This window comes from Primulina tabacum, chromosome 3, assembly GCF_025594145.1.
Source record: "Primulina tabacum isolate GXHZ01 chromosome 3, ASM2559414v2, whole genome shotgun sequence".
In the NCBI taxonomy this organism is placed as follows: domain Eukaryota; kingdom Viridiplantae; phylum Streptophyta; class Magnoliopsida; order Lamiales; family Gesneriaceae; genus Primulina; species Primulina tabacum.
Window position 1 is genome coordinate 40,242,296 of NC_134552.1, and position 25,171 is coordinate 40,267,466.

The 25,171-nt window shown below is 37.7% G+C and overlaps 2 protein-coding genes across 2 annotated transcripts; both read left to right on the forward strand.

The window, feature by feature from the left end:
- The first annotated feature begins 14,106 nt into the window (after positions 1–14,106).
- On the forward strand, positions 14,107–14,937 carry LOC142538714 (uncharacterized). The gene is made up of 2 exons (XM_075644012.1): positions 14,107–14,259; positions 14,419–14,937. Exons 1-2 carry the CDS (start codon positions 14,107–14,109, stop codon positions 14,935–14,937), a joined length of 672 nt encoding a protein of 223 aa, XP_075500127.1.
- Positions 14,938–17,022: 2,085 nt separating this feature from the next.
- On the forward strand, positions 17,023–17,469 carry LOC142538715 (uncharacterized). Its single transcript, XM_075644013.1, has one exon. It carries the CDS (start codon positions 17,023–17,025, stop codon positions 17,467–17,469), a length of 447 nt encoding a protein of 148 aa, XP_075500128.1.
- The last annotated feature ends 7,702 nt before the right edge of the window (positions 17,470–25,171 follow it).

Consider the following 25,171-nt stretch of genomic DNA (forward strand, 5'->3'; position numbering starts at 1 on the left):
GGCGGCAGAATCGACTAGGAACTGTTTAGAATATACAGTATTCCAAATATGAGTTTCATGATACTCATCATATGAGCATCTCATATTCTTTCTACTATTTGTATATTCAAGGGCTTTTTCTATGCAACTAGCATGGGTATACAGATAAAGATGTGCCAAAATAATAATTTCAAATATTATTAAATAAAGATCGTTTATACATAGAGTTTCATTGTGAACACTCGGCCAACACTTGGCTCGACGGGCACCTACTCTGACAATCTCCCACTTGCACTAGAGCCAACTACCCATATGCTTCAAATCCATCGATTCGCGATGCTTCTCGAATAATGGTCCAGGTAAAGACTTAGTTAGTGGATCAACAACATTATCTGCGGAGCCGACTTTGTCCATCGACACTTCTCCTCTTTCCACAATCTCTCGGAGGATGTGGTACTTTCTCAATACATGTTTGGATTTCTGATGAGACTTTGGCTCCTTTGCTTGAGCTATAGCTCCCGTGTTGTCACACAACACCGGACAGGAGCAACTCCATTGGGAATGACGTCCAACTCTTGGACGAAATTCCTTATCCAAACAGCATCCTTTTCTGCATCTGATGCAGCAATGTATTCGGCCTCAGTGGTGGAATCCGCAGTACTGTCTTGCTTGGAACACTTCCAAGAGACGGCAACACCATTGAGCATGAATACGAACCCAAAGGTTGACTTCGAGTCATCGATATCGCTTTGGAAGCTAGAGTCGGTATAGCCTTCCAATTTAAGTTCTCCACCCCCATAGACCAAGAACACCTTATTGGTCCTTCTCAAATACTTGAGGATGTCTTTCACAGCTTTCCAATGTGGAAGACCAGGGTCCGATTGATAACTACTCACTACACTTAGTGCGAAAGCCACGTCATGACGTGTAGATATCATACCATACATGATGCTACCAATTGCAGATGCATAAGGAATGCTTGTCATCGCCGCTATCTCTGCATTAGTCATGGGAGACATAGACTTGGATAGGGGCACGCCATGGCACATTGGTAGATGTCCTCTCTTGGACTCATCCATCGAGAACCGTTTCACGATGGTATCAATGTATGTGAACTGGGTGAGACCAAGCAATCTTCTCGATCTATCTCTATAGATCTGTATTCCCAATACAAAAGATGCTTCACCCAAGTCCTGCATCGAGAACTTACTCGCTAACCATATCTTAGTTGATTGCAACATTCCTACATCATTCCCAATGAGTAGAATGTCATCAACATACAACACCAGGAATGTCACAACACTCCCACTGACCTTCTTATGCACACAGGGTTCCTCAGGATTCTTAGTAAACCAAACTCTTTGATTGTACTATCGAATCTAAGGTTCCAACTCCTAGATGCCTGCTTTAGACCATAAATAGATCTATGAAGTTTGCATACCATATGCTCACTTCCGACAGATGTAAACCCTTCAGGTTGAGAAATGTAAATCTCTTCCTTAATATCCCCATTAAGAAAGACTGTCTTGACATCCATCTGCCATATCTCATAGTCATACCATGCAGCTATGGCTAGCAATATCCTTATGGACTTGAACATTGCAACTGGAGAAAAGGTTTCCTCAAAGTCAACTCCTTGTCTTTGAGTATATCTTTTTGCCACCAATCGCGCCTTGAAGGTCAATACCTTCCCATCCGCCCCCAAGTTTCCTCTTGTAAATCAATTTACACCCTATAGGAACAATTCCCTCAGGTGGATCCACGAGATTCCACACTTGGTTCGAATGCAAGGAATTCATCTCAGATTCCATCGCTTCAAGCCACATGGATGAATCGGCATCAGATAAGCTTCCTTGAAGGTCCTTGGATCACATCCATGGTTAGGCTCATGATGGCCCTCTTCAAGAAGCAGAACATACCTCATAGGTGGTTTCGAGACTCTCTCGGATCTTCTAGGAGCTTGTATCTCCTCTCTTGGCTCTTCGGGTGTGCGTTCTATAATTGTGGGTGTCTCTCGAACCTCTTCGAGTTCTATCATCTCCCCTTTTCTATCCAATAGAAATTCTTTTTCCAAAAAGTTGCATTCCTAGAAACAAACACCTTTGTTTCTTGGGGATGATAGAAATTATATCCAACTGAATTCCTTGGATATCCCACAAAGTAGCATAAAATGGATCGACTATCCAATTTATCTCCCACTGCCTGCTTCATATAAGCAGGGCACCCCCATATTCTAAGATAAGAATACTTGGGAGGCTTACTCATCCATATCTCATATGGTGTCTGCCTTTGAATGGACATTTAGTGGAATATCTTTCAATTTTAAGTTATAGAGATCGTTTTCAAGTTCACCAGTACCAATCAAACGTTCATTCTTGTAAATATTGCAAACACCTTTGCTAAATAAACAAGAATATCCATTTTTATCAGCATAGAAATGGAAACAATGTTTTTCACAAAATTAGGTACAAACAAAACATCTCATAAAATTAACTTAAAACTATTGTTCAACAATAAGTAAACATCTTCAACAGCCTTGGCAGCAACTCTTGCTCCATTGCCCATCCTCAAGAAGGTCACACCTTCACTAAGCTTCCTACTTCTTCCCATCACCTGTAACTCATTACAGAGATGTGAGCCACAACCGGTATCTAATACCCAAGAAGTAGAGTAAATTGAAATTTTTACTTCAATTTAGAACATACCATTTCCAGAACTTTTCTGAGCAAGATATTCTTTGCAATTACGCCTCCAATGTCCAGGCTTCTTGCAGTGATGACAAACATCACTAGTCTTGTCAGCCTTAACTGGTGTGGCTGCCACGACGGGATTCGGAGATTGCCTCAACAAGGGCACGTTCTTCTTGGGACGTTGGAAAGAACACTTCTTTCCCTTCCCATGTGGATCAATCTTCGTACCAGATGAAGAACCCACATAAAGAACCAACTTCTCTTTCGTGATGGTGGATTCAAACGTAACAAGCATGTTAACCAACTCCTCAAGGGTCGGCTCTAGCTTGTTCATGTTGAAATTCACCACAAAAGGATCAAATGAGCTAGGCAGTGACAAAAGCAACACGTCGGTGGTCAACTCCAAAGGCAAAATCAGATCCATGCCAACGAGCTTGTCCACGAGCCCAATCAACTTTAGGCCATGCTCATGGACCGAGGCCCCATCTCGCATGCGCAAAGTGATCAGCTCCTTGACGGTAGCATGCCTAAGAGGACGTGTTTGCTCTCCAAAGAGCTCCTTGAGATGCAAATGAATGTCAACAACACTCTTTGCATCCTCAAAACGCCTCTGCAGCTCATCATTCATAGAAGCCTGCATATAACACCTGGCTTTCAAGTCATGGTAACACCATTCCTTGTAAGTCTGCAATTCCTCAGGAGTGCAGTCAGTCGGAGCCTCAACAGGGGGCGACTCAGTCAGTGTATATGCTATCCTTTCCGAATTCAAGACAATTTATAGGTTTCTTAGCCAATTGAGGTAGTTAGGTACAGTTAATACGTGTTTGTCGAGTATTACAGATATCGGATTGCGAATCGAAGACATTGTCAAAAATTGTACTGAAAAGTATAACAGATAAATGTTAATGACTATTTTAAAATATTTAGTAAGATATAAAGTATGGACTTTTACTTTATAAATGTTTACTCCCACTGTTTTGACATCTTTCACTACCCTCTAGTGAAAACGGGAAACTCCTTTCCTCAGTAGGTAAGCAAGGTCCAATTAGCGAATCATGATCCCGAATAATATCAGCCAATCACAATTCCTAAAAGGTAGTTTCCAATTGCATCACAATGCAACCCTCTACGCAAATTTTTGTCTCACGTTTGATTAGGACTCAATAATATGACGTCGTTCATCTTCACGTGTCAAGCCTTACCCATCGATGTTGAACCTTAATGGACGGTCGCCATGAGTTCCCCCAATAATATGAGCCGAAATCATGAGAGTTTCACGTAGTTCACATCACCATGTCAATGGATGTCACAGCTTTCCGGCACCCAGGGCCCCCCCAATAATATGAGCCGAGCCCCGAGCACGGGTAGCGTTCATCATGCACCCATTGTCGATGGAAGACATGGAAATTATAAACAAATTTATAATTCCCCTTTTCGGGCATGATATTAATTTTGAATCTTATTCAAAATGAGGGTTTTTTAATTTTGAAATGTCTCATCATTGATTTTATTTAAAAGCTCGCCATGTTTGATCGTATGTTTGCCGGATTCATGCAACTTTGTTATTATCATAATAATAACGCACATACTCATTATTTATAACATATCATGCATATATTATAAATAGTAAACAAACAAGGATGATCAATCGCCCCAACACTAATGGCCCGTGTGAGCTAAACACGGGCCTAGGTCCAATCCTAGGGAAATGCATGGGATGCAAATGCAACTATTACATAAGCTTCCAATATTTACATGTCTTCGATCTTCATAATCATCAAGGCCAACATCTTCCAATCTTGATCATCCACTATACTAATATTTACAAATAAATATCCATGGCAAATAGGGATACATCTCATGGGGTGGGAACGGGCCATAAACCAAGCCCACTTGAAATTTGATAATTATTACAATCATTCAACACAAAATATCCTAGCATACACCTAGCAAATTGGGCTTGGGCTTTTGATCATCCTTCATGCATAATATCACATATCATACACCATCAATTAATTATCACAATAATTAATTGATCTAATATTATATATCTTGATCCAATCACTAACCGCCACGATTATAAACTAAATTAACAAAGTATACAAACACCTTTGTCTACTTTCTAATTAATTTATTTATAACCGAATTTCTTGTAAATCACCATTTACTATAAATAACTAAAGTCCAACTTCAAATATTTATTTTATGAGAAAATATTTGCAACTTTTGTAAATTTAAACTTTAGGGCCCAAAAAATCATTTTTCACCAAAAATATTTTGGCTCATTTAAAATTCACAAATATGTTAGCCATCCAATGTCCCAACAACTCAAGGCACATGACACTTTGATATTTCAAAACACCTTTTGAAAACCCTAGTCTTCATCACCGTCGCTGGATCTCCGTCGCCGGATTCCGGCCAACATGCAAAATTTTTTTTTTATTTTTCAAGGTGGGGGATTCGGGCAGCCCCTCGGGCTGCCCTTGCTGCCCGAAATGGGCAGCAACAGCCCGAAAACCCTTTTGTTTTGGCCTTGATTTTGTTGCAAAAATTTGATCTCATGCGGTTAGAAATCGACCTCAATATAATATCTTGTATAAGCTACACAAAATAGTATCCATAGCTCATGATACCACTTGAAAGTGATCGATTTTAGGTGCCCGAATGTGCAACGGAAGTTTCAAAATTTGTTTTTCAAGATGAAAAATTCGAACACCTCATACTAGATGTGTAGCAAATACAAAACACCAAAAATGTCATACATAGGGTGTTTATAGAAATGTACCTATCAATCTTAAAAGATTGATAATGGCTCCAACTAAGGTGTAAACACCTTAGCTGTTGAATGGCAAGACAATCTTCAAGCTTCCCTTTGAGCCCACCTTGCTCAAATATTAAGCCCACCACCAACTAGGAAGATCCACCTTACACTTGCACTAGAAAATGTAAGGCATTTTCTTTGAGAAGTTTGCTATCAATTCTTCAAATGAATAAGCAAAAATTTTTAAGAAAAAGAAGGAGAAAATTCGGCCAAGGGAAGGAGGAGAGTTTTTCTTGGTGTGTGAAAAAGTAGTGTCCAACTTTTGCATGCCATGCCTTAATTAAACAAAAAATTGTCTCCCAACTCTTCACATCCCTTGAATGTCTTTTGACTTGGGCTTGTAACAATTACAAGGCCCATGGACTTTTATTTAAATGTCTCAAACATATTTGAGTTCATTTAAAGTTTACTTGATTTTGCTCAAGCCCACTAGTTTAATAATTATTTTACTATTGGGCTCTACAAGACCCAATATGATTTAATTAATTCAACACTTGAATTAATTTAATTATTTGGACTCTACTAGGCCTACTAGTGTTTAATTAATTCAACACTTGAATTATTTAATTTAGTCCATAATAATGTTTATGAAAATCACAATTTTCAAATACATTATCTATTTGGCCAACTTTTAATTTAGGAACACTTCCTCAAATTTAAAGTTACTTTCTCCTTACTGAAGTCATACTTCTATTTTTCCTTACGCTTATAAACTTCTTTATAAGCCGTTCAACACATTGAACTATTTTACTTCTCAACGGGATCTAGATAGCTAGTACTTGTGTGGCCCTCAATGGTTCATTGATACAACTAGCCGTGGATTCACATCTCCATGTGATTCGGACTAAACATGTCCTTATACGAGCGTACCCAATTGCTCCATTCTTACTTATCAACTCCTTGATAATAAGAACGTCAGAACTCAAGTCTGATAGTACCCAACCAATCATGTTAAACGCCTAGCAGCATCGCTTACATGATTCCCTAGGTATCAAATGATAGTGCCTGGTAGAACCATTCAATTATGGTTAGCGTACAGTACGGTCCCTTCAACTCATATATCACGACCGATTCGACAACCATTGGTATATCGAGAGTTGTCAATGAATCGATACTATGTGTCATGTCGTAGTTGCATCGATGGTGTAATCTATGAAACCCCGTTCATAATTACCACCATACTCTGATCAGATATTTCAACCTACATACACATGAGAACACATAGGATATCCATACCCGAAGGTAAGCGGTGAATCCCCGACTACAATGCATCGACTCCTATATGTTTCGACAGAACACCCAACCTTGCCACCTGATGACCCCATGAGAGTCGGTAAACAAGTCAAAGTGTAATTCTAGCACATAGAGTCTCAATGTTGTCCCGGGTCATAAGGACTAATGGTGTACAACCATAAACTAGGACTTTTCCACTCGATAAGTGAGAACCACTTGAAAAGTCCTTTATGGAGGGTTGTTCAGTGCACTCTACCAGGAGCACCTATCTGCATGCTCGGACATCACAATGTCCCCTACCAATGAAATATGGTACTCACATCGCAGATACTAGTTTCAAACTCGAGCGGCCTATATCCTTCTTAGCGGCGGCTGAATCGACTATGAACTGTTTAGAATATATAGTATTCCAAATATGAGTTTCATGATACTCATCATATGAGCATGTTATATTCTTTCTACTATTTGTATATTCAAGGGCTTTATCTATGCAACTAGCATGGGTATACAGATAAAGATGTGCCAAAATAATAATTTCAAATATTATTAAAATAAAGATCGTTTATACATAGAGTTTCATTGTGAACACTTGGCCAACACTTGGCTCAACGGGCATCTACTCTAACATCATCTTGAGCACCATCTTTCCAAGTCCCATGATTTTTGACGAAGTAGATTTGCCCATGAAGAGTTGTCATCCACTAATCAAGGTATAGGTAGAGAACATTTCTTTTTCGGCACAAACATGCCTTGTTGCTCATGTGTCAATGAACCATTCTTTTGGATTGTCTACTTGATTGGATTCAAACACAACAGCAGAAAGCATGAGATTCGTCATGTCATTTGACAATTTCTCATCTTCGGTGATGTGCACTTGCTCTCTTGACTTCTTTTGACTACCTTTCTTTTCTCGGCATTCTCGTGCCAAATGGTTAGGCTTGCCACAATTATAGCAATTTCCATTAAAATTTTTGGCCTTTCCTTTCTTTGGACCATTTCCTTGATGCTTTCTCTTCTTGCTAGTGTTTTGTTCCACCAAATTTGCTATCGCGTCAAAATTTCTCTTTCCGGCCTTCCTTTCGGATGCCCTATTGTCCTCATCAATTCTCATCAATTCCATGCATCAACGACTGCCCTATTTTGAGTATCTTGTTCTCCTTCATCAACCGTAGGCGGATCTTCTTTGAGGAATTTCTCCAAAGCTAAGGTGGTCAAGTAGAAAAGCATTTTTGGTTGCCACCACTTGAAATCAGTACCATGGAATTTTTCAGGTTTTTCTCCATGATGGACAATGGGAGTCGTTGTACTTGTTGAGGCCATTTTGGTTCAAATATCGTTTTAACATTGTTGGTAGGTATTCTTTTATTTTTCTTGGGAAATATCGGGATAGAAATGGGTGAACCAAAAGGCTACGAGAAAATAGTCGATGCAAGAGTTTGACTCTTTTTTCTTAAAACGATATTGCCCCGCCCCGGTTCTCATGGTTATTGGCAATCGTTTTTCAAGATACAACAACTACGGCTTTAAAATAGTAGCACTAAAAATTTTAAAGCCACACGAAGTTGAAATTTTTAGAACGCTATTAAGATGGTATTCAAACTTTTTTATTCGAATTCTAAGCGTTAACTTAAAAATCCAATTCCAAGATTTTGAATCTTGCAAAACTTGGATATAAGCGTAAATATTTTAAAAAAACTCAAAACTAGAAGACAACTCCTGAATTTAATTCCAAAGTTCGAATTTAAGTGTATAAGCTTAGAAAATCCAAACTCAAGATTTTATATCTTGAAAATTTGAACTTTAAGCGCTGATACTTAAAAATTTTCATAATGAATTAAATTAAAGAGAAATGGGAAGAAGATAATTTTGTGTTTTGTTAGCAAATGATACACATCTTTATGAAATAGTGCACCATTTCATAGCCACATCTTCAATTTCAATTTGTTTTTCAAATATATATTTTTTAACAATATTATATATATATATATATATAAATATATATATAATCATTTTGATTCAATCTTTTCACTCGATAAAACTTGAACTCAATTGAAACGTCTACTACTCGTTTTCTTAAAAAGTACTAGAAAGTTTTTAAAAAAACTCTCACAATTCAGCCGAACACATATACAACCATAAAAACTATTTTTGCCACCATTTTAAAAAAACATCAACCAAATATAATAAGAAAATCAAAGAAAGTAATCCAAACATAAAATCATTCAACATTTTACCGAACCTAAAAGTTTTATTTGAAAAGTATAGCTCATACTATCAACCTCTCAAAAACTTCTCAAAAGCATAAATAAATAGTCGTAAAATATTAAATATAAATCATAAACGTAAATGCGGAAAGATAAGGGCTGGTCCTCGAGTTATGTGCATCTTCAGTCCAGTCAGATCATCTATCAAGACGTCTACTACCCTCAACATCAAATTCACCTGCATCGATCATACCTAGTGTGTCTAAAGACTCAACGCACCATAATCTTGATAACAAGTACTACGTATACAAATCACATGTAATACAATGAAAATACTTGTACTTAAAATAACATTTTCCGAAACATGTATAACTTTAAACATTTTCATCTCATCATAAACATATTCATATCCTCATCAACATATTCATATCCATTATAAACATGTACATATTCATATTCGTGTTCATTGAATTCAGATTGTTGTTTGTGACTTTCGTATTTGTATTCGTATTGGGCGATGTATCCATCTACATGTAACCACAGTACTCGGCGGCGGGGACATCAGCGACACTCTCACCCGTCAACTGAACCTTGGCCTTATGTATTAACATATCATCGTATTCATATTAGTCACAATCCTTTCACATCCTTCAACATTTCGTATTTCAATCACTTTATAAAAACATGCATATAAATATCGTTTTTTCTTTTAAACCAAGCATGTAACATATCTTTTAAATGTCCATATTAAATCATAAAAATCCGTAAACATTTAAAATAAACATTTTAACATATAAAACAACAATCAGAGCACTGCCATTACGTTTACTATTTTCTAGGTGTAAAATTACCGTTTAACCCTTAGACGTAAAAATCCTCGAATTTGACTTTTTATTAATTCTATTGACTCTAACATGTCCCAAATAATTATTTAAGCTTAAGATAAATTTCCCATAATGTTATTTAGCTTAAATTCTAGAATTTTCAATTAATCATTAATTATTCATTTTTAATATGTTTTAATCATGAATAAATTCCAATTTTAATATAAAATTCCCAAATTAAAACTTAGACCTTTTTATATTATTTTATCCCTCGTGAACCATGACTCGACCCCCGTGAGCCATGTTTAGAATTAATTTCAAAGGAGAAAACCGTAGTCCCTCTAACTCATGCACAACCGCGAGCCAAGTTCGATTCTTACCGAGCCATGCTCGAGCCGACCTGAGCCAACTTCAAACCAGCCTCCCCTGGACCCTACTGGACCTTAAGCACCCCTAGAACCTGACCCTAGCCCCAACCTTAACCACAACTCCAGCTGCAAGCCATGGCCGAGACTCCCTTAATGACAAGGACTCCTCGAAATCGCGCCTAGGGTCCTAGGAGGGTGCACAAGGGGCTGGTTCAGGGGCTGGTCCAGTGGCTGCACCAGCGCAAATGAAAGAGGATCGGTTACGGTGCCCGGAAGCGCAACGGAAGTTCAAATATTTTATTTTCATGAAGAAAACCGAGCACCCCATAGATGTTGTGTAGCAAATAACAAAAACACAAAATTGTCATACATAGTGTGTTTAGTAATTCTCACCTATCAATCGAAAGGATTGATGTTTTGGCTCAAACTAAGTTGTAAAAAACTTAGCTCTTGAGGGTAGACAATCTACAAGCTTTCCTAGAGCACACCTTGCTCTTATAGATTCTTTCCTTCAAATTAGGTCTACCACCAACTAGGAAGATTCACTCTAATTTTGCGCTATAAAAATTAGAATATTTTTCATTGAGAATTTTGTGCAATCATCAACAAAATGAAGAAGCAAAATGTGAAAGGAATTTTTGGCTCAAAAATTCGGCCATGCTAGGAGAAAAGAAGGGCAACAAATTTTCTTGGTTGTGTAAAAAGTTAAAGTGTGTTCCAAAGGCATGCATGCTTTTAACTCAAAGTCGACATCTAACCTTTCATCTCCCAAGCATGCAATTTATTTGGGCTTGTAACAATTACAAAGCCCATGAACTTTTATTTAAATTTCTCAAACACATTTGAGATCAGTTAGACCTTACTTGATTTTTGTCACGCACAGGGACCGAAGCGTCGATGACATCCGGCATTGTTTATCAATTTGTATGAAAACAATAAGCCTCGTAGCAAATAGCCAAACACCAATCTATTTCATAAATAAATATTGTCTTTACAATGACAACAGAATGAAAATTACATCAGTATTGCGGAATCGAAATACAAAAGAACTTCAAAGTCTTGATCCTAGATCTCTTGATGCGATCACCAACCCCAGAATGTTCCCTGCTGTTCATCATTCAATTATTCCCCAGTCTTATCTGGGTAGAGATGTAAGGGGTGAGTGCATTGGGAAACACTCAGCAAGTGGGGGCCGGTCGATCACTACAAAATACATATAATGATAATTTAAAACAGATTTTCAAAACTTATTATATCGACTTATCATATCAGAACATTCACCGAATCAAAATCAAAATGTGGAACAAAGATTATCAGAACTGAACAGATCAAAACAAACGGAATAGTGTTAATTCATCTCGTCATCCATGGTCAAATTGTCCCCCATATGTTAGTCCTCTAAGAGGTGAGGCCAGAACACAATTTTATACCCACTGATGAGGGCTGACAGAACACAGTTTTATACCCACTGATGGCGGCCAGACAAAATTTACAATTGTCGTTCCATATCCAACTCGAATCATAACAGTGAACCACAGAATCAGAATTATCAAACGATACTTATCAGAATTGTGAAATGACTCAGCAGAATCAAAGAACATGGAACATAGAAAAAACATATCGTACATCGATCGAGATTTTTATCAAAATGAATAGCATTTTTCGAAAATGGGTTGACACGCATACAAGCATGTCAAGATATACTTATACAAATTTAAAATTACAAAGTAATACATAGCAAGAACTCACTTAAAGATAGTTTAATCGTGTGATACGAAACTTTGTTCAAACTTGGATGAATGGCGGCCGATTGTGGAAAGGAACTCCACGACAATATATGCAGCAATTTACTACACAAAGCAGCTGGAACAAACTTCCTTCTTTTTCTCCAATGACGTCGGCTGAGAGTTGCTTGAAGGAGGAGATGGCCGATTTTTTTGGGGTGCTTTTGTGATGGATTTTTGGAGTGCATTTTATGTGTGGTTTGAGGTGCTATTTATAGGGAAAAAAATTTTTGGCCTTTTCCCCTACCCCATGGCCAAAATTGTGAGCTCCAAGAAATACCATCAATGTGGTCAAAGTTCCACCCAAGCATCAAGAGTCACTTTGGTTTTCTAAAGGGACATTTCTTGCATCATAAATTTGTCTAAGCCTCTTAGCTCCTCCTTCAGCTGCCTTCCTTTGTTAACACAATGGTCATCTCTTGCACCATAAGTTTGTCCAAACTTTTAGCTCCTTTAGCTCCTTCCTTGGTTATCTCAATGGTTATTTCTTGTACAATAAGTTTGTCTAAACTTTTAGCTCCTTTAACTCCTTCTTCTTGGTTAACTCAATGGTCATAAATATGTCTAATCCCTTAGTCATCAATTGAAAAAATGATTTTTCTTTGTATCTTTATAGGAAACAAAAATGGATCCTCAAATCGTTATAACCGAACTCCAAAAACAGCTATAGGAAAAAGAAGCAGAAATTATAAAACTGAAAGATAAAAATGACAAACTCGAGAGGGATAACGATCAGTTAGATGGAAATAACGTATGCATGATAGAGGATCTTCATCAGGCTAGAGAAGAGGAGAAATGATTGCGCGATGATGTTATACGCTATGCTGCTTATCACCTAGAATCTGAACGTCAACACAGTAGCACAAAAAGAGAGTTTGAGGCAATTCAAGGAGGTTTTTGGCAGCAAGGGATCGAGAAAACAAGCTTAACAAGGCTATTTACCGACTCCAAGTACAAATAGAAGAGCATGAACTCAATGAAGAAGCAAACCAAGCGACAATACAAGAGCTTCAGGACCAAGTGAATAATCTCGATGACCACAACACACTGCTGCAAAACAACATTGATCAGTTATAGAACGATACGATCGATTTAGAAAATCTCGAGGATGAGATGGAAATAAACCCCGAGGAGAATCTGGAAGCAGGGGAAGCTTTTGGAGACATGTACGACGGAGAGGTCTTAGATGAATAGGATAAACTCCTAAAATAAGAAGCTATTGCTAGAAATTGATTTAACTATTTCTTATCGATATGTAACGACCTTATGAATTTTGAATTATTAATGAAAGATATATTTTGTTGTTTTTACGTTATCAAAGTTATACAAACAACATAGGAAACCTTAATGCTTATAGGAAATGGTAGGAAGACCACCAAGGAACAACCGTAATCCCCGCGGAGTCAATCAAAACAGAAACAAAAATCCACCGTCACCACCAAGAGTGAATCTCAGTCGAGAGGACATGATGTCAATAGCTACCATAGTAGCCGCCACACTGCAAGAAATTGTGAACCCAATTGCCAATACCATCCAGCCACCACCAGAGCCCCAACCACGTGGAATCAAATACCACTATGAGTCTCTTCCCAGAAATTGCGTCCAAACCTATGATGGAAACCCCGACCCGGAAGCTGGCTACAACTAGCTCAAAAATGTAGAAAGCCAACTTCATCTGCTGGAAGTGACCGAAGAGCTCAAGGTAGAAATGGTGATACCATTTCTTGAGGATAGAGCCCGCAAGTGGTGGGAAACAATATCGTCATCATTGGCCGAAATTTAGCAGATATTATGACAAATCTTTCGAAGGGAATTTTTGAAGCCATATTACCAGCAGAATTTCGTCTTCAAAAGTTGAGCGAGTTTGAAAACTTTAAACAAACATCAAACAGGACGGTAATGGAGTACACCTCAAGGTTCAATGATCTGGGAACCTATGTTCCAACTATCATCTCGGATGAGACCTTGAAAATGCACCGTTTAAAGAAATGGCTGAACAGCCGGATTCAATCAGCTTTGGCTGTTTTCAGACCAAACAATTTTGCAGATTTAATGGGCGCGGCAATGAGCGCGAAAACTGATATCAAACGTTAGGAAGAAGAATACAAGAACAAGACACCTTTGGTCAGTCAGTATGCTCAGAGTGGCCCCAAATTCATGAGGCTAAACTATTCAAGCGGCCCCTCAAAAGGGACCTTTATCAATGCTGGGAATAAGGAAGAGAAGTGGTGCGCTACCTTTCGAGAGAATCACATTAGGGAATGTTACAGGAATACAGTCACTTGTTTCAAATGTGGAAAGGTGGGTCATCGGATTAAAGATTGTCCTGAGAACAATGATAAAAGGACTGGACCTGGCAAACCAAATGAAATAAGCCTAACGCCCGGGTACATGCCATAAACCAGGAAGAAGCTGATAACACCAACGATGTAGTTGCACGTACAGTTTTACTAAATGAAATGCCTGCTTATGCCTTGTTCGATTGTGGTGTTACGCACTCATTTGTGTCTAGTAGATTGCTAGAATGCTAAAACTTGAGCATGAAACTCTTAGTGAACCATTAAGAGTTGCAACACGTGCAAGTAAAACAATTGAAACCCATAAGGTATATGGGAACTGCAAAATTAGCATCAGTAAACAAAACTTTGAGGCAGAATTGATTCAACTCAATATGATTGAGTTCGATATCAATCTTGGAATGGACTGGTTAACTAAACACCATGCCATGGTAGAGTGCCAAAAGAAAAAGGTTAAACTTCAGACTCCGTCTCAAAAGGAAATCATCTACCATGGAGAGTTTAAGGAAAGAAAATCTCTGTTATTTGCCTCACAAACCTGGAAAGCCATAAAATGCGGTGAGGAAATTTATCTGGCAATGATCAATGAAGTCAAAGGAGAAGATGCCCAAAAGTTAAAAGATATTCCAATCGTCCAAGAATTTCCGGATGTTTTTCCTGAGGACTTACCGGGCGGTATACCTGATAGAGAAGTGGAATTTGAAATAAATTTGGTCCCCGGTGCTGCATCAATTTAAAAGGAACTATACCGAATGGCTTCGGCTGAATTAAAGGAGTTAAAGGAGCAAACTCAGGAGTTATTGGACAAAAAACAAATTTGACTGAGTGCATTCCCTTGGGAGCCCCAGTCCTGTTTGTAAAGAAAAAGGACGGAAGCATGAGGCTGTGCATTGATTATAGAGAGTTAAACAAAATAACAATAAAGAATAAGTTCCCGCTCCCAAGAATAAATGATCTTTTCGATCGGCTAAAAGGATCCAAGGTTTTCTCAAAACTCGATCTAAGATCATGTTACCATCAGCTGAAGGTCAAAGCAGAGGATATCCCTAAAATCGCTTTTAGAACAAGATATGGACACTACGAATTCATGGTAATGCCTTTTGGTCTAACAAACGCTCATGTAGCATTCATGGACCTTATGAACCGTGTATTCAAACCATACCTTGATAAGTTTGTGGTAGTTTTCATAGATGATATCCTGGTGTACTCACCAAGTGAGGAAGTACATCGAGAACATCTGCGTCTCACTTTGTAGACACTGCGAGAAAAGAAACTCTATACCAAATTCAAGAAGTGTGAATTTTGGCTAAAAAGTATGGCATTCTTAGGCCATTCTTAGGCCATATAATATCTGAATTAGGGGTGTCAGTGGACCCTAAGAAAGTAGAGAAAATCAAGGACTGCCCTCGACCAAAGACTGTAACAGAAATAAGAAGTTTTTTGGGTTTAGCTGGCTACTAGAGAAAATTTTTGTGGAAGGATTTTCTTCGATACCTATCCCTCTCACCAAACTCACACAAAAGAATTCAAAATTTATTTGGAATGAAGCATGCGAGAAGAGTATCGAAACCTTGAAGACAAAACTCGTAACTACACCAGTACTAGTCCTTCCTGAGGATGGCAAGAACTTCACAATATATAGTGACGCTTCAAAAGGAGGATTAAGGTATGTGCTTATGCAGGAAGGTTAGGTAATTGCCTATGCATCAAGGCAATTAAAACTTTATGAGCAAAATTACCCAACTCATGATCTTGAGTTAGCGGCAATCGTATTTGCGGTAACGATATGGAGACATTACCTTTATGGAGTAAAATGCGAAGTATTTATTGATCACTAGATCCTCAAATACATATTCACCCAAAAGGAACTAAACATGAGGCAAAGAAGGTGGATTGAACTTCTGAAGGATTATGATTTATCAATCAATTACCATCCGGGTAAGGCAAATAGAGTGGCAGATGCTTTGAGCCGAAAGAACCTTGGGAAAGTAAGTTTATCTTCTCTATCAGCGCAAACATGCCTTCGGGGATCGATCAAATTAAAACAAAGCCAAGATACCTCTATAACAAAAAATAAGGAACAAATTCAGGAAGGAAAAGCCGAAGAATTCCAGACTGATGAAAACGACGTTCTCGGGATGAAAGGATAGTTGTGTGTGCCAGACGTCAATGGGATTTGGGAAGAAATAACGGTCGAGGCACATAAAACGAAATTTTCAGTCCATCCGGGAAGCAACAAGATGTACCGAGATCTGAAAAATAATTACTGGTGGAATGGAATGAGACGTAGCTACCTTTATTTCCAAGTGCTTAACTTTTCAACAAGTCAAGGAAGAACATCAATGACCTCGAGGACTTCTGAAACCATAAGAGATACCCGAGTGGAAGTGGGAACACATTTCCATGGATTTCGTAGTAGGGCTACCGAAATCAAGGCAAGGTCACGATGGGATTTGGGTAATCATTGACAGATTGACCAAATCTACACATTTCTTACCAGTTCGAATGAATTACAACCTGGATAAATTGGCCACTTCGTACATGTATAATATAGTAAGATTACACGGAGTCCCGGCGAGTATATTATCTGACAGAGATCCAAGATTCGTATCATGATTTTGGAAAAGTTTCGAAAGGCTATGGGGACCAAAGCCACTCTCAGCACGGCCTATCATCCACAGACTGACGGTCAAATTGAAAGAACAATTCAAACCCTAGAAGACATGTTGCGGGCATGTGCCCTGGATTTTCATGGGAACTGGAGCGAGCAATTACCTCTGGTAGAATTTGCCTATAATAACAGCTATCACAGCAGTATTGAAATGGCTCCGTATGAAGCACTGTATGGGCGAAACTGTAGATCACCTCTGTACTGGGATGAAGTCGGAGAAAAAGCTATCACTGGACCTGAAATTGTTCAATTAACCGTTGAAAAAGTCGCCATAATCAGAGAAAGATTCAAGACAGCTCAAGATAGACAAAAGAGTTGGGCAGATTTAAAAAGAATACCGTTAGAATTTGAGATTGGTGAAAAGGCGTATGTTAAAGTCTATCCTATGAAAGGAGTGGTTAGGTTCAGCATGTCCGGAAAACTAAATCCAAGATATGTAGGACTATTCGAGATACTGGAGAAAGTGGGAACCCTAGCTTACCGATTGGCTTTGCCACCAGATATGTCCAGAATTCACAACATTGTTCACATATCACAACTAAGGAAATATATCCCAGACCCAAGTCGCATCCTTAAAGTTGCACCGCTGATGATCTAAGGGCACTTGAACGAAGATCTGATGTATGAAGAAGTCCCTATTCGAATAGTGGACACCAAAGATCAAATGCTGAGATGTCGAACAATCCCATATATCAAAGTACAGTGGTCAAATCATACTGAGCAGGGAAGCAACTTGGGAACTAGAAGAAATGATGTGCACCCAATTTTCTCGTCTCTTTAAAAGCTCGAGTTGAACCAAGTTTCGAGGACGACACTTCTAATAAGGAGGATGAGATGTAGGGATCTGGAATTTCGAAGAAAAACTTGTAAGTAAAAAAAAACTCAAAATGAAGTTTAAAACTTTAAGCTTAGTTATAAAACTCAACTATAAACTTAAACTTTCCAGCTAACATTGCTCGAGAAAGTAACCTTAAATATCGAGACTAGCTAAGAAGGGGATCTATACTATAAGAAAACGCAACAATGGAAGAGTCATCATCCGAGGAGTAAAACATAACTCATGAACTCAAGTTCTCAGCTCAAGGAAGCTCATCTCTCCTTGTCCTAAAAGAACCAAAAATGGAGCTAGGAGAAGAGCTAAAGGATTAGACATATTTATGACCATTGAGTTAATCAAGAAGAAGGAGCTAAAAGTTTAGACAAACTTATTGTACAAGAAATGACAAATGAAATAACCAAGGAAGGAGCTAAAGGTTTGGACAAATTTATGGTGCAAGAGTTGACCATTGATGTAACGTTCCGAAAATTTGAAGGTTCACGTAAACCACATGCATGCAAGTTATTAAATTTTTTTGGTATTTTATTAAATTGTTTTAAAGCATTAAATGTTTGTTTATTTCATTAAATGGTGTTTAATTATTTTTATTCATTTTATGAATAAATTATGCATGATAGGATTTATTTCATAAACTTTTAAAAGTTCATGCACTATGATTTTTAAGTTGCATTTCGCGCTCGAACGAAGAACGGAGACCGGAGAATTTTCAAGAAAATTATTTTTATTACAATATTAATTTTTTATTAATTAATATAAGATGTTTTAAAGGTATTTTTCAAGAATTGGGATTTATTGGGTATTTTTACCCGCAAGATTTTAATTTTTAACAGTACGCGAATTTTATCAAATTGAGGGACTTTTTGAGAGTTCGGCTAATATTTTCAAAATCTTTCCAACAAGAAATATTTTTCGGGAGAGTGTTTGGCATTTAATGGGTCTTATTTTAATTGAGGTCCGTTAGTGCACATTTTAATTAACCTAAACTATATTTAAAACTAAACTTAAACATAATCACTATTAAGTGGCCACCCACCCATTTATTTATACAGCCCCTCCACGTGAAGGAATCATCTTATTTCTCCTCTCACAGCCGACACCTCTTTATTTCAGTTTATTCCCACTCTTATGATCTCAATTCAGCAGCTTCCCTTCAGCAAACCATCGGCCATAGCATTTTGATTTCAAGAAAATTCTTCGGTGCTCTTCCGTTGCGCGGTTCTTCAAAGTTTCGTTCATATACATCAAAGGACACGCCACGTACTTTTATTTCTGCATCATATACGCTATATATATGCTGTTAAATGTTTCTCTGTGTGTGAAAATCTCGATCTAACTCCATGCTTGAAGATTTAACGGGTTTGCTGCATTTTTCCATTTTCTGAACTATAACTCACGCTTTGTTTTCTGTGGTGCAAGGGGCTGCTGTTTTTAGTTGTTTAAGGGCTGTACTTGGTGTCAAGGTGATGTTTTGGGGTTTAGAATTGTTGCTGGTGGTTGCAAGATGATTAGCCGAGAGGAGTGCTTCAAGGGGATAGCTCGTTTCTTGGGATATTTAGCGTGCAGAAGTAACTAGCAAACTTAGACCAGATCCTGGTGGGTCTGAGACAAGGCTTGAAAGGGTTCAACACGTGCTGGAACCATCTTTAGACGCGGTGTGCAGAAGGTAGGAAATAGGCTTCGGGTTAGACGCTTTGGGAAGACTAGCGGTTGTGGTGAGTTGCTGCTTACATGGGAGGTTAGCCGTGAGTTCATGAGGTCCAGTAGGGTCCTAGAGTGGTCTTAGTGTGGTCGAGTCATGGCTGGTCGTAGGTGGTGCGGTCTAGGTTGGTGAATAGCTCGAGTAGGTGCATAAGCTTTACGTTGGGTGGCTCGCTGAATTTTTCCAGCAGCTGTTCCAGGAGGGTTCAGGTGTTTAAGAGCTCGGTTTTAGGGTTGTTAGGACCTTTTAAGTGTTTTTAAGATATGCTAAAAAGTTGTGAGAAATTTGGTTGAGTTTAGAGCCGATTCGGGTTTAAATCGGGATCCCGGTCCAAGTTTTAAAACAATTCGGTTAAGTCATGAAATGAGCTCGAGTTTATGTCTAGGAATGATTATAAATAAGTTTTGGGATATTTTAAGGAGATTGTTAAGTTTCGGATCAAAATAAAGAGTTTTGGATTTATCCGGGATTTAGTCGTCGCACGAAACATTAATTAAATGATTAATAGAAACGTCTAGATTTAAGCTTAATAAAATTATGAGAAATTATATTTAAGCTCAAATAATAATTAAAAGTATAATTTTTTAATTTGGGAATTTTATGCTAAGTTTTGGTTTAATTCGGGATTAAAACGCATTAATATGTTATAGTTAAAGATTAATTTAAAAGTCATCGATTTAAGCCAAATAAAAATATGGGAAAAATTCATGTAGGCTTAAATAATTATTTGGGACATGTTAGAGTCAATGGAATTAAGAAAATGTCAAAAAGGTGAAATTTTACGTCTATGGGCAAAATGGTAATTTTTGGGTTTCCAGGGGCAAAATGGTCATTTTGCATCTGGGGTTAGATGTTGGTCCTCGCAGCGCCCTGAGCACAAATTTATGATATTTTAAATGTTCATGCATCATGATCACGATTTTAAGATTTTATGAAGATATACGTCGTATGCTTAGATTTAAGAAAAATTGCATTTATTCAAGATTTTTATAAGTGATGAAAATGATAATGTTTTGAATGATGGAAATTAGTTGTGGCTATCGAAGTATATGTAAATGGTTAAGACGTATATGTAAATGCTGATGATGAGGCCTAGGCACAGTGGATGGGTGATCATGTCACTGATGTCCGACAGCCGCCGGGTACCGCGGTTCTATATATGATGGATCCATCGTAAATGATGAATGATGTACGATAGTCACCTCTAATGAACTGAATTCACCAATGATAAATGATGAACGATAAAGGATGAATGATAAATGATGAGCGATAAAGGATGAATTATGAATGATAAATGATAAACGATGAATGATGAATGATGATTAACGATGAGCTGTTTTGATACGTCATGATTTTATACGACACGTTTATGTTCATGTTTTAAAGTTCATGAAAGGTATGTTGGCATATGATTTTACACGACACATTTACGTATATGATGACATGACATGATTTAATACGATATGATTTTACACAACACGTTTACGTTATGCTTTTAAGTTCATAAAAGATATGTTGAGTATGATATTTTTCACTGTTGTGTGCTATGTATATGTACTTGTTATTCCTGGTACAGGCGTGTTGAGTCTTTAGACTCACTAGACGTGTGTGATGCAGGTGAGCTAAATGCTGAGGAGACTGGAGGTGCCTGAACTCTGAGTAGGCAGACTTGGTGGGGTGACACGACCCGAGGACCACATGTTTTCCGCATTACGATTTATGAGATTGAGAGGAGATGAATATTTTCATACATTGATGATTTTAAGAATTTTATACGTTTATGTTTACGTATGATTTTAGACGACTTGGGTTATTTTAAACGGCGCTATTTTTACTGACAAATATTTAAGATCATTTTTTTTAAATGTTATATTTTTCTATTACGATTTTTACTCATTTACGTTTACGTTTGATGTTGGTTATTTTAAACTGTGATATTTTAATTGTAAAATAAAGACGATTATTTTAAATGATATTTCGAAAATGCGAGCTTTTATTAAAAAAATGTCCAGTAGAATTTTAAAAATTGTGTGAGACGTTACAATTGAGTTAACCAAGGAAGGGAGTTAAAGGAGGAGCTAAGAGGCTTAGACAAATTTATGATGCAAGAAATGTCCCTTTAGAAAACCTAGATGACTCTTGGTGCTTGGATGGAATGTTGACTACAATTAATCCTTTTCTTGGCCATCAAGGGATTGTCCATGGGGGTGTTGAAAAGACTTTTTGGCACCTATAAATACACCCCACAATATGCTTATGGAAAAAAAACCAAAAAGCCATAGAAAAATTTGGCTCCTTCCCTCCGCAAACCATCCAAAATTCGGCAAAGGCAAGGAAAGAAAAAGGAAGAATCTCCGTGCAGTTTGTGTGCTCAACAAATTACGTAGAAATGCTGCTAGATTCACGGCATAATTTGCTCAAGTAATACGTCGAAGTGCTGTCCAATTTTCGGGAGCAACTTCGTTCAAGAATAAAGCCAATTTTCAGACCACGTCTTCGAATTTCAGTAAGTGGGTTTTGATGCGAGGATCCGGAATTTTAGAGCAAAACATTTAAGTAATAAAACTCAAAATGAAGTTCAAAACTTTAAGCTTAGTTTAAAACTCCACTATAAACTTAAACGTTTCAGCTAACATTGCTCGAGAAAGTAACCTTAAAATCCGAGACTAGCTAAGAAAGGGATCTATACTATAAGAAAACAAAACAATGGAAGAGTCATCATCCGAGGAGTAAAACCCCAGCTCATGAACTCAAGATCTCAGCTCAAGGACTCAATCTTTTAGCTCAATGAAGCTCAACCATGCTTGTCCTAAAAGAACCAAAAATGTAACAAAAAGAGGAGATGGCTGATTTTTTTGGGGTGCTTTTGTGAGGGATTTTTGGAGTGCATTTTATGTGTGGTTTGAGGTGTTATTTAAAGGAAAAATTTTGTCCTTTTCCCCTACCTCATGGCCGAAATCTTGAGCTCCAAGAAATGCCATCAATGTGGTCAAAGTTACATCCAAGCATCAAGAGTCACTTTGGTTTTCTAAAGGGACATTTCTTGCATCATAAATTTTTCTAAGCCTCTTAGCTCCTCCTTTAGCTCCCTTCCTTGGTTAACTCAATGGTCATCTCTTGCACCATAAGTTTTTCCAAACCTTTATCTCCTTTAGCTCCTTCCTTGGTTATCTCAATGGTCATTTCTTGTATAATAAGTTTGTCTTAACTTTTATCTCCTTTAGCTCCTTCTTCTTGGTTAACTCAATGGTCATAAATATATCTAATCATTTAGCTCTTCTCCTAGTTGCATTTTTTATTCTTTTAGGACAAGGAGAGATGAGCTTCCTTGAGCTGAGATCTTGAGTTCATGAGCTGGAGTTTAACTCCTCGAATGATGACTCTTCCATTGTTGCTTTTTCTTATAGTATAGATCCCCTTCTTAGCTAGTCTCGAGCTTTAAGGTTACTTTCTCGAGCAATGTTAGCTGAAAAGTTTAAGTTTATAGTTGAGTTTTATAACTAAGCTTAAAGTTTTGAACTTCATTTTGAGTTTTATTACTTACATGTTTTGCTTCGAAATTCTGGATCCTCACAATTTTGTTCAAGCCCACTAGTTGAATAATTATTTCAAATTGGGCTCTACAAGACCCAATGTTATTTAATTAATTCAACACTTGAATTAATTTAATTATTTGGACTCTACTAGGTCTAGTAGTGTTTAATTAATTCAACACTTAAATTAATTTAATTTAGTCCATAATAATGTTTATGAAAATCACAATTTTCAAATACATTATTTATTTGAACCATCTTTTAATTTAGGAACACTTTGATAAATTAAAAAGTTACATTCCCCATAATCCTCTTATAGTAGTCATACTTCTATTTTTCTTTACGCTTATAAACTACTTTATAAGTCGTTCAATACATGGAACTATTTTCCTTCTCAACGGGATCTAGAAAGTTAGCACTTGTGTGACCCTCAATTGTTCAATTATACAACTAGCCGTGGGTTCGCATCTCAATGCAATTCGGGACTAAACATGTCATTATATGAGCATACCTCAGTTGCTCCATTCATAATTATCAACTCCTTGATAATAAGAACTTTAGAACTCAAGTATTATATTATCCAACTAATCAAGTTAAACGCCTAGTAGCATCGCTTACATAATTCCCTAGGAATCAAATGATAGTGCCTGCAAGAACCAATCCATTATGGTTAGCGTACAGTACGGTCCCATCATCTCATATATCCCGAACGATTCGACAACTATTATTATATCGAGAGTTGTCAAAGAATCGATACTATGTGTCATGTCGTAGTTGCATCGATGGTATAATCTAAGAAATCCCTTTCTTAAATACCACCAACACTCTGATCGAAGATTTCAAACTACATACACATGAGATCCCATAGGATATCCATACCCGAAGGTAAGCGGTTAATCCCCGTCTACAATGAATCGACTCCTATATGTTTCGAAAGAACACCCAACCTTGCCACCTGATGACCCCATGAGAGTCAGTAAATAAGTCAAAGTGTAATTCTAGCACATAGAGTCTCAATGTTGTCCCGGGTAATAAGGACTAATGGTGTACAACCATAAACTAGGACTTTTCCACTCGATAAGTGAGAACCACTTGGAAAGTCCTTTATAGAGGGTTGGTCAGTGCACTCTACCAGGAGCACCTATCTGCATGCTCGGACATCACAATGTTCCCTACCAATGAAACATGGTACTCACATCGCAGATACTAGTCTCGAACTCGAGCTACATTTATCCTTCTTAACGGAAGTTGAATCGACAAGGAACTGTTTAGAATATACAGTATTCCAAATATGAGTTTCATGATACTCATCATATTAGCATCTCATATTCTTTATACTATTTTTATATTCAAGGAATTTATCTATGCTACTAGCATGGGTATACAGATAAAGATGTGTCAAAACAATAATTTCAAATATAATTAAAATAAATATTGTTTATACATAGAATTTCAACATTAATCCTCGGCCAACACTTGTCTCGAAGGGCACCTACTCTGACAATCTCCCACTTGCACTAGAGCCAACTACCCATATGCTTCAAATCCATCGATTCGCGATGCTTCTCGAATAATGGTCCAGGTAAAGACTTAGTTAGTGGATCAACAACATTATCTGCGGAGCCGACTTTGTCAATCGACACTTCTCCTCTTTCCACAATCTCTCGGAGGATGTGGTACTTTCTCAATACATGTTTGGATTTCTGAGACCTTGGCTCCTTTGCATGAGCAATGGATCCCGTGTTGTCACAAAACACCGGGACTGGAGCAACTCCATTAGGAATGACGTCCAACTCTTGGAAGAAATTCCTTAACCAAATAGCCTCCTTTGCTGCAGCTGATGCAACAATGTATTCAGCCTCAGTGATGGAATCCACAGTACTGTCTTGCTCGGAACTCTTTCAAGAGACAGCAGCACAATTGAGCATGAAAAGAAACCCAGAGGTTTACTTTAAGTCATCGATATCACTTTGGAAACTAGAGTCGCTATAGCCTTCTAATTTCAGTTCTCCACCCCCATAGACCAAGAACAAATTATTGGTCCTTCTCAAATACTTGAGGATGTCTTTCACAGCTTTTTCAGTGTGGAAGACCAGGGTTCGATTGATATATACTCACTACACTTAGTGCAAAAGCCATGTCAGGACGTGTAGATATCATCTCATACATGATACTACCAATTGCAGATGCATAAGGAATGCTTGTCATTGCCGCTATCTCTGCATCAGTC